The 24605-nt window shown below is 35.6% G+C and overlaps 2 protein-coding genes across 2 annotated transcripts in view; one reads left to right on the top strand and one right to left on the bottom strand.

Moving 5' to 3' along the window:
- Diaph2 (diaphanous related formin 2) overlaps nucleotides 1-24605 on the bottom strand; it is a 778808-nt gene that overhangs the window by 317375 nt on the left and 436828 nt on the right. The gene's annotated exons all lie outside the window — the stretch shown is intronic.
- Nucleotides 13043-13853, top strand: LOC119805121 (ran guanine nucleotide release factor-like). Its single transcript, XM_038316975.1, has one exon. The coding sequence runs from the start codon at nucleotides 13160-13162 to the stop codon at nucleotides 13715-13717; it is 558 nt and encodes a 185-aa protein (XP_038172903.1). The 5' UTR covers nucleotides 13043-13159; the 3' UTR covers nucleotides 13718-13853.

Raw genomic sequence — 24605 nt, 5'->3', positions numbered from 1 at the left:
AATCAATGAAATAAAAAGCTGGTTTTTGGAGAAAATCAACAAGATTGACAAACCCCTATCCAAACTAATAAAATGGCAAAGAGAGAACACACAAATTAATAAGATCAGAAATGAAAAAGGGGACATAACGACAGACACACAGGAAATTCAGAGAATCATTAGATCTTACTACAAAAGCCTGTATGCCACAAAATTGGAAAATGTAAAAGAAATGGACACTTTTTAAAGATAAGTACCATATACCAAAGTTAAACCAGGACCAGGTAAATGCTCTAAATAGTCCTGATAGTCGCAAAGAATTAGAAACTGTTATCAGAAACCTCCCTACCAAAAAAAGCCCAGGACCAGATGCTTTCAATGCAGAATTCTACCAGAACTTCCAAGAAGAACTAATACCTATACTCCTTAAGGTATTTCATAATATAGAAACAGAACAGTCATTGCCAAATTCCTTTTATGAAGCTACAATTACCCTGATACCTAAACCACACAAAGACTCAACCAAGAAAGAGAATTACAGGCCAATCTCACTCATGAACATCGATGCAAAAATTCTCAATAAAATACTGGCAAACAGAATCCAAGAACACATCAGAAAAATTATCCACTATGATCAAGTAGGCTTCATCCCAGAGATGCAGGGCTGGTTCAACATACGAAAATCTATCAATGTAATCCATCATATAAATAAACTGAAGGATAAAAACCATATGATCATCTCATTAGATGCAGAAAAAGCATTTGACAAAATTCAGCACCCCTTTATGATAAAGGTCTTGGAGAGATTAGGGATACAAGGGTCATTCCTAAATATAATAAAGGCTATTTACAGCAAGCCAACAGCTAACATCAAGTTAAACGGAGAAAAACTCAAGGCCATCCCACTAAATTCAGGAATACGACAAGGCTGCCCACTCTCTCCTTATCTCTTCAATATAGTGTTTGAAGTTCTAGCAATAGCAATAAGACAGCATTAGGAGATCAAGGGGATTCGAATTGGAAAGGAAGAAGTTAAACTTTCATTATTTGCAGATGATATGATAGTGTACATAAGCGACCCCAAAAACTCCACCAAAGAACTCCTACAGCTGATAAACTCCTTTAGTATCGTGGCCGGATACAAGATCAACTCCAAAAAATCAGTTGCCCTCCTATATACAAAGGATAAGGAAGCAGAGAAAGAAATCAGAGAAGCGTCACCTTTCACGATAGCCACAAATAGCATAAAATATCTTGGGGTAACTCTTACCAAGGAAGTGAAAGACCTATTTGACAAGAACTTTAAGTCTTTGAAGAAAGAAATTGAAGAGGATACCAGAAAATGGAAAGATCTCCCTTGCTCTTGGATTGGGAGGATCAACATAGTAAAAATGGCAATACTACCAAAGGCAATCTATAGATTTAATGCAATCCCCTTAAAGATCCCATCAAAATTCTTCACAGATCTTGAGAGGACAATAATCAACTTTATATGGAAGAACAAGAAACCCAGGATAGCCAAAACAATCTTATACAATAAGGGAACTTCTGGAGGCATTACCATCCCTGACTTCAAACTCTATTACAGAGCTACAGTATTGAAAACAGCTTGGTATTGGCATAAAAATAGAGAAGTCGACCAATGGAATCGAATAGAAGACCCAGATCTTAACCCACAAACCTATGAACACCTGATTTTTGATAAAGGAGCTAAAAGCACACAATGGAAGAAAGAAAGCATCTTCAACAAATGGTGCTGGCATAACTGGATGTCAACCTGTAGAAGAATGAAAGTAGATCCGTGTCTATCACCATGCACAAAACTCAAGTCCAAATGGATTAAAGACTTCAATATCAATATGAACACACTGAACCAGTTAGAGGAGAAAGTGGGAAGTACTCTACAACATTTGGGCACAGAAGACCGCTTCCTATGTATAGCCCCAGCAGCACAGACATTAAGGGCAACATTGAATAAATGGGACATCCTGAAGCTGAGCAGCTTCTGTAAAGCAAAGGACACTGTCACTAAGACAAAAAGGCAGCCTACTGACTAGGAAAAGATCTTCACCAACCCCGCAACAGACAAAGGTCTGATCTCCAAAATATGTAAGTAACTCAAGAGACTAGACTTTAAAATGCTAATTAATCCAATTAAAAATGGGGCACTGAACTGAACAGAGAATTCTCAACAGAAGAAGTTCAAATGGCCAAAAGACACTTAAGGTCATGCTCAACCTCCTTAGCAATCAGGGAAATGCAAATCAAAACAAAGTTGAGATACCATCTTACACCTGTCAGAATGGCTAAAATCAAAAACACCAATGATAGCCTTTGCTGGAGAGGATGTGGAGTAAGGGGTACACTCATCCATTGCTGGGGGGAATGCAAACTTGTGCAACCGCTTTGGAAAGCAGTGTGGAGGTTTCTCAGGAAATTTGGGATCAACCTACCCCAGGACCCAGCAATTCCACTCTTGGGAATTTACCCAAGAAATGCCCAATCATATTACAAAAGCATTTGTTCAACTATGTTTATAGCAGCATTATTTGTAATAGCCAGAACTTGGAAACAACCTAGATGCCCTTCAGTGGAAGAATGGATGAAGAAACTGTGGAATATATACATATTAGAGTACTACTCGGCGGTAAAAAACAATGACATCTTGAATTTTGCATGCAAATGGAGGGAAATAGAAAACACCATCCTGAGTGAGGTAACCCAGGCTCAAAAAGATGAACATGGGATGTACTCACTCATAATTGGTTTCTAGCCATAAATAAAGGACATCGAGCCTATAATTCGTAAAAAATCCTAGAGAAGCTATATAAGAAGGTGAACCCAAAGAAAAACATATAGTTATCCTCCTGGATACTGGAAGTAGACAAGATTGCCGGACAAAAAATGGGAACTTGGGGGTGGGGTGGGATGGGGGATGGGGAGAGAAAAGTGTGAAGTGGAGGATGGGAAGAGCTAGGGGGAATAGGATGGTTGGGATATAGGAAGGGTGGATATGGGAACAAGGAATTATATATCTTAGTTAAGGGAGCCATTCTAGGGTTGGCAGAGACTTGACTCTAGAGGGGTTCCCAGGTGTCCAGGAAGATGCCTCCTGCTAGGTCCTTGGGCAGCTGAGGAGAGGGTGCCAGAAATGTCCAGATCCTATTGCCATACTCATGAATATCTTGCATATCACCATAGAACCTTCACCTGGCATTGGATGGAGAAAATGACAGAGCCCCACATAGGAGTACCGGACTGAGCTCCCAAGGTCCTGATGAGGAGCAAAAGGAGGGAGATCATGAGCAAGGAAGTCAGGACCGTGAGGAGTGCGTTTACCCATTGAGACTGTGGGACAGATCTAACAGGAGACCACCAAGTCCAGTTGGAATGGGACTGATGGAACATGGGACCAAACCGGACTCTCTGAATGTGGCTGACGGTGGAGGAGGACTGAGAAACCAAGGACAATTGCAATGATCATGAACTCTACAGCATGGATGGGCTCACTGTGAGCCTTGTCAGTTTGGTTGCTCACCTTCCTGGACTTAGGGGGAGCTGGGAGGACCTTGGAGTTAACATAGTGAAGGGAACCCTGATGGCTCTTTGTCTTGGAGAGGGGTGGAATGGGGGTATGGGTGGAAGGGAGGAGAGGGAAGGGAGAGAAGGAGGGGAGGAGATGGAAATTTTTAATTAAAAAATGAGAAAAAAAGTACACATCATCATTTCTCAAAACACATTTTGGTGTCCATCTTTTAAGAAATCATAAAAAATCAAATTTTTATTAGTGTGCAATAATCATATATTTCAATGTGTTCCATTGCTATAGTTTAATTGGCATCAATTTTTGTCATTTTATTGGGAGTGACACTTTTCTGAAGCTTACAATCATTAAACTGTTAAGATTCCTGAAACTGGTTTTTCATACTTTCAATCCATTCCACATAATACCTTGAGGGAAAAAAAATAACTCTTAGAAAGTGATGTCACCATTTCACTCCTGATTTGATGATTTAAAATTAAAACTTTAAATTACATTTGCAGTCCCAAAAGCTACAATAAGTTACCGACTGTAATTAGAAACTAATGAATATGATTAATAACCTTAACACAAATGAAAAGGTTTTTAAGATAGAAAATATGTAAGTACTACAGATTAGTGGGATACTGCTGCATTGCATAAATGTGTGTGTTGCCTAAATATAAAAATCAGTCATAATCTCCATGGTGAAAATAAAATGAAAATAGTTTTAATCAACACTATATAGCAGCTTTTCTGTCTCTGGGGAATGAAGTGTTCAGCTCTGTTTGTTTTTTTTTTTTAAACACATAGATGGACCAAGTTTCTCTCTGTGGTCTGGATTATAAACTATAATTTAAATCAATTCTTTAAACATGCAAATAATGGTGCATACAGAAAATTCTCATTGATCTTGTAAAGGCCAATTCTCAGCTCCAATTTTAGCCTGACATAGAAGGAGAAATCTCAACTTTGCCAAGATAATCTCATTTTATTGCATTTCAACAGTTTCTTCTCTGCAAATTGCTGGTAATGTCACCCTTTAATGAGCAGAGAGGTACAGGGATTCTAATTTTATTTGAGATTTTATTCATTTAGGGGGAAGAGTTCTCTCTATTACTTTTCAGAAATAGCAAAACTATGTCTTATTTACATAATTGTAAACTGCTCATTTTCTTTTTTCCATTAGCAGAATATTGCAGCTTAACGAAGGGTATGATCTTAGGAAGAAAAGAGTGAACACACACTAATGAGCAGCACCAGAGCAACAAGCAACACTGGATTGTTTTTCTCATTGTCTTTCTTATCATACATCAACAGATTTCATTTTCCTCAAGAATTCTTTCCTCATAAAAATATTTTCAAATTTTCTACTGTACACATGGAATCCAGTACATGACCTCAATCATTTTGAGACTCAAGGGCTCATATTACTTCTAGTTAAAGTTTAAATATTAAGCAGAAAAAACTAATTCCTTCTAAGATTTATGCTCCTATGCATTTTTTATCATAAATTTTGGCTCAGTATGCAGCACCAAATAGTTAAAGGATCTATCCTTTTGCGCAGATCATTTCAAAGGTGAATTTTCATTACATAATTTTACATAATTATGTTTTATATCAACTAACGTAGATGTAACATATCAGTCCACTTTCTGGTTACTGCCTCTTCTTTAATATCTATCTATCTATCTATCTATCTATCTATCTATCTATCTATCTGTCTGTCTGTCTGTCTGTCTGTCTGTCTGTCTGTCTGTCGGTCGGTCGGTCGGTCGGTCGGTCGGTCAGTCGGTCGGTCGGTCCATCTGTCCACCCACCCACCCATCCATCTACCCACCCACCCACCCACCCACCCATCCATCCATCCATCTATCTATCATGAGTTTATTCCCTACTGCATGTGTGTATGTATATATGTATGAATGTATGTATGTATTCCTGAGTGTATGTATATGCACTACATGCATGCAGCAACCCAAGGAAGTAAGAAGAAGGTAACAGATCCCCTAGGACTGGAATGACAGAAGTTGTGAGCCCCCCATATGGGTTTAGGAATTAAACCTGTGGCCTCTACAAGTATACTAAGTGCTCTTATTTTTCTATCATTATTACTGCTCCTTCTCATATGAGCTAATGGAACTTCATTTTTCTTTAATATTTAGCTTTAACTTTTTCTTTTGCGGTGGTAATGTTTTACCCCAAAACCTCATGCAGATGAGGGCTCACCACCTTTGATATTTTGTAAACTAAAACCTACATTTGAGATAATTATTTAATGTCTTTCTCTTGGTCAAGAGTCAACTGGATAAATTATTTTACAATGATTCTTAACAATAAAATCACATTCCTGTTTTCTGCTTAAGGATAGAATATTTTTTTGTAATTTTCAATAGGCCTACTATAGCTCACTGTATGTAGTCAGACTATGGAAATATTGAATGGACTGACATAATGTGTTACTGTTTAGTGACTTCTTAATTATTTAAGAATAAAGTATGTGGTGTCTTGAATAATAAATGGAATACATGGAAAAATTCCTTCAAATTCATACATCATGTTGAGTAACAATGCTATAACTGTTTTGTAAGCCTTGTAGCAACCTTGAATACTCAGGTGTTCTATTAAGGCTAATTACATTTTATGATTGACCTTTTAATATTAGCATATTTTATATATTGATATAACACAAATTATATCTAACTAATAAAGAAATAACACATATATGTTAACATATAATACATACATACATACACACACACACAGACACTTCCAATGATTCTTGTCCTTTAGGTGACTGTATGGGTGAAATATGACTGTGGGACTTAAGAAGGTTAGTACAACTGTGACAATTTAACCATGATGGAACAACTCCTTACACTAGGCCTCGAAAGCAGACTTCCTTTGAGTTCATCTACTGCCTGTATTGTAATATGTTCTCAGTATGTGCTAATTTTTCCCTGTTCTTAAACGAGCCCAGGCATGTTTTTAATTACAGTGCAATTCTTAATGCAGTATTTAATTCATAGTCTTATATTTCATCAGCAACTCTCAAATTCACACTAAAAAGGACTTTGCATTAATAATTCTTGCCAATTTTAAAATCTTCCTATGTCATTCTTCCATTCATTTAGACATTTGGAGTTCAGTACAGTAAAGGTATTTTCATTCTTTTATTTTCTCTCTCTACCTTTATTTCTCCCTTCTTCCTTTCCTCTCGCCTTTCCCCCTCTCTCACACTTTCCTCTTCTCTCTGTAGACCAGGCTGGCTTTGAACTTAGAGATCTGCCTGCCTTTGCCTCCTGAGAAAACTTATATCAACTCTGTCCCATGAACTTTTGATTCTTCTACTATTCTTTAAATGTTAATTATTTTAAAATCCGTAAATATTATCCTATCTGCAAGTATGTACAATTCTTTGGAGCAATTAAACTTATATAAATTTCCTTATAGAATCTAGTATGATTAGGTCACAATGGAAGTCCTTTCTATTCATCCAAATTAAAAAAAAAAAACCTAACTTGGTAAAATGGCAATAACCTGTGGGGAGTTGAGTTTACCTTTCGAGGAAAGAGAAAGATTTTTAAATATACAAACACATTGTCTTTAGATGTTGATCAGTGGCAACATAAGAAATTAGGGCGTAATTACCTAGCAGGTGTGAGGCACTGGGTGCAATACCTAGTACCTCATCCACAAACAGAAATAAGAACACTCAATGCTATTTTATATAAAAGAGAAAATGGAGCCTATAAACAGTTTTAGTGAATATGAGTGAACAGCAGGAAATTTTTTATGTCTTAGATTTGACTGGGAAGCTAATTAGAAAATCAAGCAAGCTCAACTACAGAGGTCAGTTACAGTAGGTGTTCATAAAACAAGATACACTTTCTAAATATTTAAATAGAAAGTAGAAATAGCATCTCAATGCTGAACTTTTGCATAGAATGTTAAAATTTTCTATACAAGTTAGAATGTTTTAGTTATCTACAGAAATTCACTTACATATAACCTGTATAGCAAAATGTATCTTTTTAACCAGTTTCCAGACTCATTCCTGGATTTAAATAACAAGAAATTCAAAGTTTTGAAGGAATCTGATGACTGAAGGCTTTTCAAATTTCAGTTCATGTTTAAATTTAATACCTTACACTTGAAATAAAAGCAGATTTAAAATGATCTGATCAATTATTTTCAAAGCAATCCACACAATTTTTGTAAAAACGGCACATGGTTTTATGTAATATGATTTCTTGGTTCATAAATATAGAACTGAAGTAAAATAATTTTACTATTGAAAAGAAGGTACAAATATAGATTTTCTGGAGAATAAGTACAGTTGAGTTGTGGTAAACTAAGATCACAAATCAGAAAGTCAGGGTGTTCTCCAGGACAGTCTTGTGGCTATATAAACCCAGGGTATCCTGGGCCTCATTCAACACCTTCCATTTAGTAAAATTATTCATTACTAGAAAGTGAAATAGGAGCATTTGTATTATAAATGGGAGAATATGGCAAGGGCTGTAACCTTCATGAAGCTCTTACTAAAGTATTATTTTCAGTTTTTAGTAGTCTCAGATACTGTGAGTCAGGGATTTATGAGACAGTTACCATTCTAAAAACTAATGATTTGTTTAAGGATTAAGATGCAACTGATATCTGAGTTAATCTAACAGCAAAAAAATCCTTTCTTCCTAAATGATATGCTGATAATCTAGAAGGGAACACAAAGTATTTTCCTTAAATGATACTAGTTTTATTAGGAAAAAATTATTTAATTCATGAACACATACCACAATTCAAAAGAAGTAAATTACTACATTTGCAAACTATATCTGTTTCATCATACTTTCTTGCTAGAATGAATGAAGGAACTAGTTTGTTGTCACATTTGCACACAATTAGTAAGAAGTAGGATCATTAGCAAGAGAAAGAAGTTTATTGATGGGCCTCATTGCTCTCAGTCAATAAATAAATCCATTTAATTCTAATAACCATAATCCAGCTCCTTAATCTTGACAGTGCTAAATTACAGATGGATATATAATGATCTCAATTGTTCCCTTAGTTTATTAACACGTAGAAAGATTAAGCAGATATGATGTGACCAGACAATGGTTAAAGAAAGAGCATATAATGGCTTTACTGTTTAAACTGTGGTAATTAGCAACACTAACTTTAGTAACTGTGCAAAGGAAAATGGCTCTGGGCTCTGATTCTTCTTCATGGACGGGCTCTGTGGGAGCCTAAAATCCTTCAAATGCTGAAAACTGATGTTTTCAAAACAACATTAAAAACAATCAGGAGAACATACCCCAAAGACATGAAATACCATCATGAAAATACCCTTTCATGGTTGGCGCTGGGGTCTAACGTGGTTAGGGAATGGTTGCTACTTCACGTGATAGTCAAGATGTACCTATCCTTATTGTCCATACTTAGTTTAAATCTAAGAAAGAAACAGACAGTTTACCAACAAGCTTTCTACTTTCAGTAAATTACACTTTTTTGGTAACCAAAATTAAAACAAAAACATCTAAATACATGCTAATTGAATTGCCATAACCAAAGAGTTTCCATTCATAATTGTCTGAGCCTACAAATGAAACAACTAAACTTAAAAAAGTTGAGAGTTGACTTAAAGTTATGGTTAAAATATTAGTACAAAAATAACTTAATTCAATAGAATTAGGAAATTTAGTACGTTATAGAGAATGTTTATTAGATAACAATTAACCTTCATGGTGTAGTAGTTAGAAAAGATGAAGTAAAACTGGAGATAGGAAGTGAAGAACACTGAGGGAGTCAAAAACAACAAACTACTTATGGAAATTTGGTTGATTTGTTAATCAATTCGAAACATACTTAAAAGTAATGGTGATGCTGATCTGATCTGCATTTAAGGATATTTGCAGAGATGCTTATATTTTCAGAGAACTAAGTAGATACATGAGAAATTAATACTATATTACTTAAAAACAACTTCATGGTGTGGAATGACTGAGGTGGGAGGATTGCCATGACTTGGGGCTACCTTAGGCTACCAAGTGATTTCCAGGTTTGTGTGTTCTGCAGTGAGCCTCTATCTGAAACAAAATGCAGTAATGTAATATAAAATAAAATAGCATAAATCACTGCTAACCTAGAAAAAAACTATTAGTAGGTTGAAATTTAGGTATACAGTGTTTAAAGTGAGTATGTAAGTATCAAGAAGAAATTTAGGTAACCTATCTAGAAGTTAGAGTAAAAATTTCAACCATATGTATAAAATTCAAATTTATCCACTTAAAATACCAAACATTCTAAAAACAAAAATAACACTTTGAACTCAGAACTTATCAAAAAGATCAAAAATTAAGTTCATATTTAAAAGAAAACAATGAACTGCAAAGCAAACTGTAGTATCAATGTAATTCTCTTAAAATTTAGTAGTCACATCATATTAAAATTGTGTTTTTACAGAAAACAGGCAAATTACTAAAAAGAAATTATATGATCTTTAGACTTTCTTTAAAATTGTGCTATATTGCCCCTTGCCACCTGTGGCAAAGGGGAGCTGACTCAACCTCTCACCAGCTGCAACACTTAGGAAAGTGGGATTTGTACCTAGCGTGGGCAGCACAGTAGAACTGACCCTGTCACATGGGCACTGGTAAGCTGACTCTGAGAAGGTAAGTCTGGGAGATCCAGCCCCGCCCCTCATCTCCTATAGGGTGACATGGGTGAGGAAGAGATGCTTTCCTCCAACCACCCCTCACCTGAGCTGTGGCAGGTGGGAGTGCTGACTCTGCCCATGACCAGCCATAGCACCTTGCTTTGGAAACACAGTAGGGCTTTTCCTGAGGGCATAAAAGCAGAGAAACAGGCCCATCCCTTGCTCTTTGCTGCTTAGAGTGAACTATCCAGGGCACTGCTGACCAGCTCTCTTTACTAGTGAGGATGGCGGAGAGCTGGCAGACTGACCAACCCTGCAACATCCCTGACCCAGATCAGGACTATGAGTTGTGCCTACTCCAACATCCACCCCATTTGCAATCTGCTGGAGCATGTGAAGGGGTTGGCCCATCAGCTCCAAACCTTCAGGATCCCCATGATATAGGGCAAAAACAAGATATTCAAGAGGCGTCCCAGAGAAGGCTCACTATCGACATTGTAACAGAAACTAGAGGCCTCAAGCTGGACCAATGACACTTTGCAATGAATATTTGCAAGTAAAGATATATGGACTAAAGTGTATATATACTGTGTGACTCACTCTGTCACACTACAGCTTCCACAACAAAATTCTTTCTCTCTCTCTCTCTCTCTCTCTCTCTCTCTCTCTCTCTCTCTCTCTCTCTCTCTCTCTCTCTCTCTCCCTCCCTCCCTCCCTCCCTCCCTCCTCCCTTCCTCCCTCCCTCCCTTCCTTCCTTTCTTTCTGAAATTTAATTTTATTTTATTCTGTGGGAGAGGTTGCAAGGGCAGAGGGTGGATATGAAGGAATGGGGAGATGAATGGGATTGAAATGCATGATGTGAAAGTCACAAAGAATAAATACAAAATTAAAAATACACTATTTTATCATATTTGTTAAAACATATTTAAGAGTATTTCAAGACGTCTCACCTCATATTTGAAACATGATCTTATAAACATAACTGACATTGATTTCTATATATTATTTACATATTTTTGGTTGTGATATTTGTCATTCAGGAATATGTTATCCTGCTTACGAATTAAGACTTTCAAATACTGAAACAAAGAGTAAAATAAGATCAACAAGCCTTGATGTGATTGATAAACTTTTCAAATATGCTGTTTCCTTCAGTGTGATAAAATGAGGTTTGTTACAGAAATTTAATTAAATACTTCGGACATGTTGAAATAACTTCATCTAAATATAAATCCTTGGTACAGAATCCAATTTAATTTTCATCTCTGTTTAAAAAATAAACACTTTTAGACTACAAAGATAGACATTAAGTATCAATCATTTATGCACTTTAGAAAATCATTTCATTCCAATCTAGTCTTAGAAGGGGTGGCAATGGGAGAACAGGACTGTGTTGTTGAACTATGGGAAAAGTTAAGTACTTTTATTTGACACAAAATTTTCAGCAAGAAATCCCAGTGAACAATGCATAAATGAATCTTGCCTTACATTTAAACAAAAAACTCTTTGTCTAATCAAATATTTTTTGTATATAATAAAGTTACTTTTCAGTAGATATATTATCAGAGAACCATCTCTTAATGAACTACATTTCAGCCACTGCTCTCACAACCCTTCCAAGACAGATATTCACACTGTGAAAACAGTATTTTTAATTGAGCTGGACTGGACAGTTTGGCAAATTGCTTATTATCTTTATTTAACTTGAAGATCAAACATACATCACAGGGTTTATAAGTCATTGCTTATTTTTTCTTACCAAAATTTAATATGAGTAAAATTGTATACGCCAGTCTTAAGCATGCAAACCTGTTTTTTCACAACTTGAAAATGGTGACTTTCAGTAACTATACATGGTTTTACCTAATACAATATTTTGTTTCAACCATGCCATATGGCTTAAAACTTCAAGTCAACTCACTATGCATATCTTCTAAGGACACTTTAGGTACTATGAAAGGAAGTAACATTTGCAATGGATGCATTTTTATGGAAAAAAATAAGACTTTAGTCAAAGACTTATTTCAACTTAAATTAGGTTATTTCTTTCTTTTTATTTTTTAATGGAAACCAGAAATGGAACTGAAGATGAGACAAGCAATTGCTCATGAGTGACACAAATAAAGTACAAAAAGGGAAAATATCAGCTAAATAGTTTTTAATAGTATTGCTCTTTTGATATAAAAATGATTTTCTGAGTAGAGATATAAAGGTATACATACACAAATCCCTACCAATTTAGTATGAACTTATTATTATTCCTCTGGAAGGACCAAGTAGAGCACACATACTTTTTCTCTGCATTTTAATAGATTAATTATACCACACACATAGAGAATATGTTTTCTACAGCTTATAGACAACATAAGGAGAAGAGTAACTTTTTTAGGAACTGCTGGCAACAGAGAAAATGTATGACAGCAAATGAGTAAAAGTTTGAGGCCACAAGCCACAAGTGGAGTTTTGAAACATTCAAGAATTGGCACAGCTTGTTAGTACACCTACCTCTCTGTAACCATGCCAACAGTGGCATGGAGTACCTCTCTTCACAGCCACCATCTGCTCCCACACCACCTAGCTTGTTCACACCTCCTCATCCCAATTGTGCCCCGGCCTCTGCAGTCCCACCCAGGTAACTCATTCCACAGTAACTGCTATGGGGTGGTGGGGAGCAGATGGTGGAACGGAAGTGTTTACCAGTAAACCTCTATCATCAAATTGTTGCTTTTAATGCTCACCTCAAGACCGAAGCTAAATAATGACATTAAAGGTCATGTGTGATTTCTCCTTTTATTTTCTAAAATTGATGAGCACTGACTAGGTTCAGATATTTTCAAATGAAACTTCTGTGCATTTCAGAATCTTTAAAACATTGCTTTCGCTCAGAGCTTAGAAGGCCGGGAGGAGGCGGTGGCTGCTCCGGAACCCCAGAGGAAGAGATGCCTCAAAGGCCCATATAGGTTTCTTTAAAACCTCGCTAATGTCCAGACTCGAGTCCCAGATCTATGGAGCCCACCAGAAACTGTCCACTGTTTGGAGGCGCCTTCTCGGCCATCCTCCCGCCTGGGACCATTGATGTGAGCGACCTCCGACCGGTCCCGGACAACCAAGAAGTTTTCTGCCATCCCGTGACCGACCAGAGTCTGATCGTGGAACTTCTGGAGCTGCAGGCCCACGTGCGGGGCGAAGCGGCTGCGCGGTACCATTTTGAGGACGTTGGCGGGGTGCAGGGGGCTAGGGCCTTGCACGTGTTATCTGTGCAGCCTCTCTGTTTGGAGAACTTATCCCTGAGGGGCAGCTGTCAAGATGCCTGGTTCCTTTCTGGCAAGCAGCAGGTAGCTAAAGAAAACCAGCAGGTAGCAAAGGATGTCACACTACATCAGGCCTTGCTTCGGCTGCCCCAGTACCAGACTGATCTCTTGCTCACCTTCAATCAGCCCCCCTCTAACAGCAGGTATCTTGGCCCTGAAAGTCTGTCATGTCCACCTTGGAGCCTGGGTAACTTTGAACAACTGGTGACCAGTTTGACTCTTCACGACCCCAACATCTTTGGTCCCCAGTAAAGATGGTGGGACACAACATAAACTGCTGCTGAGGACTCAGGGACCCAGCTCTGAGAGGGGGAGTTTCTTTCTGCTTCCTCCCTGGACATAAACATAAGACACCTCCTCTGCGGAAATAAAACTTGCTTTATAAACAAAAAAACAAAACAAAACAAAACAAAACAAAACAAAAAAAAAACATTGCTTTCACTTCTTTAGGAGAGAAACATAAAAGTAGCAGAATCCTAGGAGTCAGATCAGAATTGAATTCCATGCAACAAAAGACAGCCATGGTAATAACATTTTGACAGAATGAGGGGCATATCAAGGAAGGAGGAGCACCCATGATATAACAAATGTGGCTTGACAATAAATGCAGGTACAATATTCTGCTTCCAGTGTTTATTCTGCGAACAATCTCAAAACATAAACCGCCTCTGTTTTCTACCATCAAAGGAAAATAGCTCTAAGAATTTACTGAATCACTTCTATGATTTTGCATGACTGTTGAGACCTATTTTCAGTTTTAGCTTGTCCTTGCCAATCTTATAAGTGGTCTATAATTCTCAATGATGAGTATTTTGCAGATGATAAATCTAATAACTCTGACATATATAAAGGATATTTAGTTGGTGAGTTAGATGAAAAATGATGGTGCAGAAATTGAGCCTACCTAGGGATAATGGAAAAGCTATGACTATGGGTAAGCATATAGCTTGCACTTTATAGTTTTTCTTTCTAGCTCTGCTTTTATTTTAATATTATTGACAGTCTTGAAGGACATATAGAATTGAACATAAATATGTAGTCTTATTTATTCAATGGATTTCATTGTGTCTTTAGTTTTAAGTTCCAAAGAATAAAAATATGCCTCTAAAATATGATTATTTTGAGAATGACAGCAATAGCACTTTTAACACCAGATCATGGACATATTTTATATGTTTACCTTTTCTTTTAATACTTTCTAACATATCATGAATAAATTCTGTTTACTTTATTTTCTATGTTATCGCAAAACAACAAAAAAATAATTCCAAAATTTCACTTCAAAGAGCTAACAAGAGAATTACCTACATTTCATTTTTCAATGTAATGCCTCACAAGAACACATGGTCAAATAACATATGCATCTTTATTTTTCATGAAAGACAGCATTAGGATATTAAACATATCACAGAGCCTTCAAGTCTTCCTATTGAAATAATTATAGTGTTTTTCGCACTCTTGCTTTCAGAAACATTTGAAAGTACAAAATTTTTTCTAGTATAATTTAGCTTCTATCAGTGTTATACTTCTATATATACACATATCACCCTTATTACATACTTAAGTAATTGCACAAAGGTTTGATAAGTTCTCTAAATACTTCAAGAAGTCTTTATTTGGAAGAAGCTTGATATTTCCTACTTTGATTTTACCACAGCTTATTAAATATAAGCTACAGTCTTGATCAAATAAGGATATTATTGGAAAATCCACTTTATTTTCTCTTATTGAAAGGGAATATCCAATTTCTCCCATTTGGTCAAGATGTTCAAGGTAATAAACCCAGTGAGACAAAATATTTTATTACACCGTGGTTGAACTTAAAAGAAAGGGAAAAAGGAACACACATGCAAAATTTAAGTAAAATTTAAATAGTTACAGGAAGAATGCTGTGAGGGGAGAAAACCCTTCATCTTAATTCAGAATAGGGACAGAATAGAAGACTTGGAAAAGGGAGTGAATCTGATAATAGTGCTGGAGTAGAGTAGGCAGGTTCATGTGGCAGTGAAATGTCTATGTGCTACAAGGCTTGTACTGGATGTCTAACTGCCTGTAAGTGACCACCAGAACCTACTATGGATGGAGAGAAATAACTTCTGAAAGTTGTCCTTTAACTGCCATTGTACTCTACTCCATGTAATTTGTACACTCACAGAACAATACATACAATGTATTAAAAAATGGCTGGACTGGGAGAGAGGAGGTAGAAGAAACTGCAGTTGGGATGTAAAGAATAAAAATTAAAATAAAAACCCTAATAAATAAAAACAATAGGTTAAAGCAAGGCAGAAAATGGGACGCACAAACAGAACAGCTTAGAATGTGACTGTAAGTCAGTAGCCACAAGAACCCAGAAACAGAAGTATATTTTTTTTTTCTTAGTGTACCAGATGAACTTACAAATCAGGGGTTCAAGAATCATGTAGGAGTTGGAAGAAAAAAAAGGAATTTTAAGCAACATGAAAAAAATCCACAATTTTCATCAGTATTTACACTCTGTATTTATAAGAGTAGCATGGAGAAGGTGAAAATGGTAGGTATAACTCCTGATAACTGCCTGACACAGGCTGGCTCAGAACTGACTATGTAGAGAATGTTGGACCCACACTACTCATTCTCCTTTCTCAGTCTCTTAAATGCTGGAATTTCAGGCTTGTTCCACCTAACCCGATGCAATATTATAAAACAATTTCATTATTCAATATCACACATTTTTACCATGTGAGAATGTTTTATGCTACATATGGCAGACATATATGTTTCTCACATTTATACTTCTTTCTTTCATATATATATATATATATATATATATATATATTCTAATATTTGAGCAAGTAAACACACAGATAAAAAAATTCTTGTGTATCGGAACAGAATTCTTAAGGAAAAAAAATCATTCAGCTATTGAAGGACAAACACCACTACCCTGGTTGGCATCAACGACAATAAATTGGGAAAAAAGCTTGTGTTTTGTCTGTTACCTATAATTATCCTACCATGATCGCACACATTATAGTCTCATTCTAAGTTCCTGTTTATCCTTTTTTCTCTTAACAAACATTTATTGGTTTGCTTAGAAAATATGAGCTAATCAGTTTATTTACAATCCATATGACATTTTCCTTTCTATAATCAGGACATATCTTTAACAAATGAAAAATCATTCTAAAAGATGTTTGCTACATATGAGCTATGTATTACAGGCTCTTACTATTTGTTTGTCTATCATAACACTCCTTGCTAAGAAACACTTTATATAACATCTCTCAAATAAATATGATAGTTCATGGGCTGATGTGGATACTAATTTGAAATACTTTCAGCAGATATTGAGTATAGTGAATTGTTTATATTACAACCAGAAAGAGGTCATTTGCTCCAGGAAGAAGAGGAAGTAGCTTGATTTTGACCTCAGGGTTTGACTGCTGAAATTATTAGGCCAATTACAGGATTGTATCTTTCATGGAGAGGGGAGGCATTAAAGTATGCAAACTATTCACTAGTTTTTTCCTTTTGGACCAGAATCTATACCTGTCTTACACAAGTATACAAAAGCACGTGGTCTTTTCTTTTTTCTTTCTTTTTTTCTTCTTTTGGTTTTTCAAGGCACGATTTCTCTATAGCTATGGAGCCTGTCGTGTAGACCAGGCTGGCCTTGAACTCATAGAGATCTGCCTGCCTCTGCCTCCTAAGTGCTAGGATTAAAGGCATGTGCCAACACCTCCCGGTTAAATGTACGTGTTTTACACACACACACACACACACACACACACACACACACACACACACACAATTTCTGCCATTGCACTTCAACTTAAATAAGAATATATCCCATTGAAATCTTTTAAAAATGGAAATATCTTAAACTGAGAATGTATTTTAGGTATTTCATCTATTAAACACTTCTTAGCTCAAAACTAAAGAAAAGTATATGGTACAGTTTGTTACTATATCACTCCTATAACTAGGAATTTTAGCTCTCTGCTGATGCCCAGTGTTAGGGCATCAATACCATTATGCCACATATTGTTAACAGAGGACAGGATCAATTGAAATTTGAAGTATAATTTCTATTGAATGTATACTGTTTTTATATTATCTGATTTATAATGACTTGACTGTGATGATTTTAAAGTAAAAAAGTTTTAAAGCTGTTACAAATCAGGAACATCAATATAGGCAAACATTATTTTCCGCAATGGAAATGAATTTAGTCAGCAAGATAGCCACTTTTTAATATGACAACAAGCAGCCAATCACCCAACATTTATTAAATGGATTTTAATACAAAATACAGAAGTTCACAAACCACTGAGTGGTCAATCATCAATATAATCTAATTGCCAAAAGGACATATGAAGGCCTATCGGATAAATGACAGAAGATTCAAAAGAGGATTTATTTGTTAGCCTTCATGTTCAGTGTAGGCAGGGCTAATGGTTAGCAGAGAACTTAATAGCCGTTCCACTTTTCACAGTGATATGATTCACTTCTCAGAGCTATTCATGGTTAGAACTGGAAATTAAGAGTTTTTGAAGCAACAAGATCCTATTTCACTATTAGTATACATGAATGATTCATATCACGGTTAATAACAGAATTTCTGCATGACTAGGGAAGAAAAATCTCCATGTGAAATAATGTTGACCCAATTAGAAAAGGCTTCTAAAGCAATAAACTGCCAAGACTCAATGAGACAGAATCCCATAATATTAAAAAATCATATTAGAAAGATTCTAAGAGAAAAAACAGAAGGCCACTGTCCCTGGAGGAGGAAATAGATTTGATGAGGTCATTATATTTTTTTTTCAAATATGCTGTAATTAAAAACCAAATAAAATCAAAACCTACTTATGGAGATTACATACTACATATAATTGAAATACCAAAGGATTTATCTTTTTAGCCAAAAAAAGTCTTCTTTCTTACAGGAGACCAAACCAATCCCATTAATTTTATTACTGAGATTTCTCCAATTTGACCAAGTAAAGCATTTCTCATCTAAACTGTACTTATTACTGCAGGGGCAATCCCAAATAATTAAACAAAAAAGAAGCAGACCAATATTTCTAATTTATGGTAAACATTTTAAATTTTAAGATTCTCTTCATCATGTATCCTAGGCTAACCTCCAATTCTTTATGTTAGTAGAGGATAACTTTGAATTTGTGATCTTCTTGCTTTCTCTTACCAAATGCTGGAATTAAAGCCAGGGTCCTACAGACAGTTTCTGTGATGCTGTAGATCATTCTCACCAGAGTTTTATTGTATGTGAGTCAAAACATTTTATCAAAGGAGCTATGTCTCTAGGCAATAAACATGTTCTAAAGAAAGAAATTTTTAGGAAAATCTAGTATGAAGATCCTTTAATGCATAAGTGTGAATTCTTATGACTACATTTTTAATTCCCTACCTCTACATGCTTTACTTTTTATTAGGAAATTCTTCCAGGATCAAGACCAAATCCAGATAATCATGTCAGGGATGTAGCTCTATGGTAGACCATGGGACAAATCAAAAACAAACAAACAAAACAACAACCCTAAACAAAATAAAACAAATCAAGCAAACAAATGAGAAACTCGCACTTGAGTAAAGCTCTCCTGGACTGCACTAAGTCAAGTTAATTTCTACATTTATTTTTCTCTATAGCACTGATACACATAAGGGATTGAGTTATACAACACAGTAATTCATGTTCTTATGTATCTGTTTTCCTTACTATGATAAGAGGTTCTGGGTGACATGTACTACATGGCACTGCTCTTTGTATCTCCAAAAATCTGACATATAGTAGAAGTTTAATAAGTCTGTATTCAGTGAATTAGTGCAAATGAAAATGCAATAACTTAAAATTATTCTTTATTGTAAATCAAGAACACAATTACAAGTTATTGGAAACACTTGGAAAAGATGTGTATAAATATTTGATGCAATTGTGCCTCTGATAAAGCCAACTAAATTATAAAACATAATACATAATAGTATTTAAGAACCTTAGGTAAGCAATAGCAATCAGATAGGTTGTGAAAGAACTGGCTTAGATACCAGCCTTGATGATATTAATGTAATAATGTTACAGAGTATTCAGCCTTGATGAGATTAATATAATAATTTTGCTACATTCAATGATTAAGTTTCTTAATCTTGAGTACATGTGAAAGTAGAAGCATATTTAAGAGACTATGAGTAGTATGAAAAGGAGAAAAACTGGGAAGAAACAGACGATGGTGGTTTGAATGAGAATGGCCATATACGTGAAGGGTTGCTTCAAGTTGTTAGAATTGTTTGGGAATGATTAGCAGGTGGTGTGGCTCTGTAGTGATATTTCATCTGTATAAAAAAAAGCTTGCTTGAAGAACAGAGAGTAAAACAGCCGCAATGATCACCCAGACAGACCAAGCAGTGGTAGCCCACAGTTTTAATTCCAGTAGCTACACTAGTTTGCCATTGAAACTAGGTGTTAGTGGTGCACACCTTTAATCCCAGGACTAGAGAGAAATATAAGATGGGAGAAGACAGGTTTCAGGCCCAGTCTCATTCTGAGGATTCCTGGAGGCAGGCAGGATAACCATTTTTGGACTGAGGTAGAGGTAAGAGTCAGTGTTTGGCTGCTTTGCTTTTCTGGTCTTCAGGTAGAACCCCAATATCTGTCCCTGTTTTTTATTAATCCTGCTACATTTTGTACTTTGTTAAAGCTGAAAGCTTCCTTTTTAATTAGAAAAGGGGAGAAGATGTGGAATATTCTTGTGTAAATGTGTTGGTTTTGTTGGCTGACAAATAAAAGTTTTGGCTAATGGCCTAGCAGAGTAAAGTCAGGCAGAAAGTCTGAACAAAGATATATAGAGTAGGAAGAGCCACAGGGATGCCATGAAGCTGTGGAAGAAGAAACATGCAGGAATATTAACCATAAGCCACACTTCATGGCTCAATATAGATTAATAAAAATGGGTTAAATTAAGATGTAAGCTCTGGTTATGAATATGCCTGAGCCATTGGCCAAACAATGTTGCAATTAACACAGTTTCTGCATTATTATTTGGGCCCGAGCAGTCAAGAACAAAAGTGCAGACTCCATCTATAAATGGCATCCAAACATTTGGCAAGAATTTCCACATAAAGCCTGGGAACGCTTTTGTAATAAAAAGGATTCTAGAAAGACAAGAACAGAGTCAAGTGCAGCTTCTTGATAACTGCCTTTTCTTCAGTAAGGTCTGTTTCCTGGTGATAAGCAGAGGCATGCCTCCTTTAAGAGAGGCTTCCTGACTCAGTATTAGTGACACCTAATATTTAAATGATATTTATGAGCAGCTGGCATCAGGATTCTTGGTAGTGGCACGGATCTAGAAGATCCACAGAGTTGTTTTATTAGCAATAAATGTGGCTCCTGCCAGTACCTCCTCCAGGAAGCTAGACTCAAAAAGCCAAACAGTAGGGTGGAGCCAGCCGCCTAATTCACAGGTAGAATCCTACACATATTGTTTACCAGAATAAAATCCATGTCATAAGAACAATCTATGATGATCACCTCATTTTATTTTAGCAATAGTTCCAATAAAACAGTTCTGAAGAAAACAGTTATTTTACCAGAGACTATTGCTGTGATGCAAACAGTTATTCTCAGGGAAAGATCTAAAAGCAAAATCTAAAACTATATCATGTGAGTTTTCCTAGTTTCCTAACAAGACTTCCATATTTTATAATCATCAATTGAAAAAAAAAACAACTAAAACCCCCATTATAGAATGCCATAAGGTTAATTTTTATGGATTTTGTGTAGAGAAGAAAAAGTAAGCACTCAATTAAGGCCAAATAAAAAATAACAGAATAACAAAATAGATATCTAAACTAGAAAAACTGAAAATCTGGCATCCATATCAATGCAGCTGATGATATAAGCAAACATACAAACCAAAGGCTCTTCACATCTTTTTCTTATATAGTCTACGAAATGGAGACTCAAAAGCACAAGCTACTATAACTAAAATGCCCCACAATACATTAAAGTGATACAATTTCCATGATCTTTGAATAACTATCTCATTGCTCACTGAGATTCCGACAGTTCTGAACATATACTCCTAATAATAATGATATTCCAGAGTGTTGATTCAAATGGCATTTTAGATGGTGAAAGGATTTTTCATGCAGAAGACAAAATAATGAAGATTATACCTTGTTATTCTTAACAATATTAATAAGGGACTGCAATAACAGAACTATTTTTTAATCCCACTGAAAGTAAGAACTGCAAGATGCTATTAAAAACATGTTGGAATGGCTCCATATTTTCTTCTCTTCTGTTTCCACACAAGGAGACTGACTCATAACTAGGTCGTAAATGTTACTATTGTTTTAAGCTATATTTTCCCTTTGTATTAAAGTACTATGGCTTAATCCACACTAGTGAGTTACAAGAGTGTAGCGAGCAAGATGCCTTTAACTCATTAAAGGCAACCATGAACAACATATGGTGGCATTACTGACTTACAGAACAATAAAACTGTGAAACAGCATTCTAATATGCTATGCAATGATTCACAGGAAAGGAAAAGGAACACAGTTCTACAGATTCTGTAATGGTATATGCCAGAGATGGGAACGCACAGGGAGTAAAATATTATCTGTACACTGTGGGACTGTTAAAGTGGATGATGAATTAGTCCAGAAGAATCAATTGTCAACTGATGATCCTAATCTCTCAAGAAAATATCTAAAAATTGTTCTCAGTGGTCTTCACAACATTGCGCAAGCCCAAGTCTTTGTTGTTTTAGTTTGTTTTGTTTTGTTTTTGAAGACAGGGATTTTCTGTGTAACAGTCCTGGCTGTCCTAAAACTCACTTGGTGGACCAGGCTGGCCTTGAACTCACTTAGATCCACCTACCTCTGTCTCCAGAGTGGTGGGACTAAAGGCATGAGCCACCATCGCCTGGCTTCACAATCCCAAGTCTTAATGGTTATATGCAAAATACTGTCTATTGGTTTAACAGAAGGAGTCACCTTTATCTCTATTTCCCACATTTATGAACCTAGGATATGTCTTGTCCTTGATTCTACAATCAAAAGTATAAGTACAGTTAATAAATGTCATATTGTTTTGTGGAACAGCCACTTCATTAGGTAAGAATAATAACTACGAGAATATATATTTTAACAAAATGGATACCCATACACTTAGCTCGTTTGCAATATTTTACAAGTGGGTATTGTAGATATCAGCAGGAATGATCTGTTTGTAGAATTACGGTGAAATGACATTAAAATAATATAAGGTGACACCACATACTGTCTACTTGTACACTCATACTTCTTGTTGATTTACTTTATGTGAGATTTTAATCTCTCTATCCCAGAGGCCTATTTTAGCAAAAACAATATTTCAATTTGTCAAAGACAAAGTGTGCTGTGCATTGATTCCCCTGTCATGTCCATTTCCTTTGCCAAGAGGGACAGAACAAGATTTTAAGATACGAGTGCTTCATAACAAGTCTAGCCCAAAGTAGCTTGTGGCCTCATCAGAGTTTAATGAGACATTCGATCTAAGAAATAAATTAAATGACATTTTGGGATCATGCTTAATGAAGCGGGTATCTACAGAAACTCTGCATTGCAATAGTGCTTTTATAATCTGTGGAGAATAGGGCAGGAGAATGTCATCAATCATTTGGGACAAAATGGCACTTTGTGGAATAGAAATTGTTGAACCTCACTAGCTCCTGGTCTCATTCATGCCCCAGAACTAGTTTCTTGTTATGTTAGTGCCATAAAACAGTCTCCACATGCTTATGTTAATTCCATAAGTCAGTGTCTCATCATTGACACAAGCCTTGTAAAACACATAGTGTTTGTGACACTATAGAGTGAACAAAAGCAAGGAAAATATAATTTTGAAAAATAAAGTAAAATTAAGTTTAAGAAAAATTTTTTCTATAAGAGAAATTAAAAACTTCTATTAATATTGTTAAAAGGACAGTAATAAATGGTCCTAATAACCAAAACAGTGGGCATAAAACAACTCTTATAGACCTCTAAATTTAATTAGCAAATATAACATCAAATCTATAATTATGTCACTGAAAAATTAAAGTACATTCTTCTTTTCACATATAAGTATTTCAAAAACGGTTACACTTTGTTTCAAGAGTTTTTGATAATCGCAATCCTCTAATTAAAATAAACAGAATGAGAAAACATTTATTATAAACAATTCATAAAAATAAAGAGTAAAAAAGGATCTCATTCAGAAAATGGATAGAGGACATAAGGTGATGATTTTCAAATAAACTAAGTTAATTAGAAGGTAAAATACAGTAAAATGCCTCTCACTAATATTAACAAGAATTTCAGCTACAATGAAAATGAGATTTTTCTTTTATTGGCACATGTTTTGATGTCTACCTAAAAACAGAACTTTCTGTTTCAGTTTATGTGTTCATTTTTATGGCCAGCAATGTTTGAAAGCCTGAGTAACATAAACAAAACAGATCAAAGTAATGTTTGTGGGGCTTTGTTGAAACTCAGGCTTCATTCTTGAGGATTGTGTACATGGATGAAATCTTTCTGGAAAACATGTTTGAGCTCTAAAACAGAAATTGTTCCATCTATTCTTCCCCCCAAATAAACAGTTTCAGAAAATAATTTTTTTTATTAAATTTCTGTAGAAGTTTTGTTGATCATTCCATTTTGGAAAAAGTAGCTGAAAAGAGAAGAGCAACTCATATCTAAGAGTAGCTAATGCACTAGTTAGTTCTAACCTAACCTTAAAACAGACTGTGACCAATTAAACAAATAAAACTATTCTGAAGTGAAATTTATTCTTTTTTATTGATTTTATTGAGCTATACATTTTATCTGCTCCCTCCGTCTTCACTCCTCCCCTTCAACCCATGAAATTTATTCTTGCAATCAAGATTGTAGAACAGGTTGATTCCTCATGAGAAAATCTGCCTTTAAGCTGGCGAATATATAATCACAGGGATAAAGTGTTTTGTATGTTGTTTCTGAATTCAACAACAACAAAAATATGTTTATCACATAGGACAATGTTGGTTAAAAGAGTCATTTTTGGATAAATGAGTGGCAGGTACAAAGAATTTTGATACGAAAACATGCTAGAACTTTTTCATTTACACGATGATTT

Source organism: Arvicola amphibius, chromosome X, assembly GCF_903992535.2.
Source record: "Arvicola amphibius chromosome X, mArvAmp1.2, whole genome shotgun sequence".
Lineage (NCBI taxonomy): Eukaryota > Metazoa > Chordata > Mammalia > Rodentia > Cricetidae > Arvicola > Arvicola amphibius.
This window is presented reverse-complemented; position numbering and strand designations above follow the sequence as displayed.

Excerpts from the sequence above, each read along its gene's own strand:
- LOC119805121 (XM_038316975.1), top strand. The coding sequence starts at position 13,160 with ATGGAGCCCACCAGAAACTGTCCACTGTTTGGAGGCGCCTTCTCGGCC.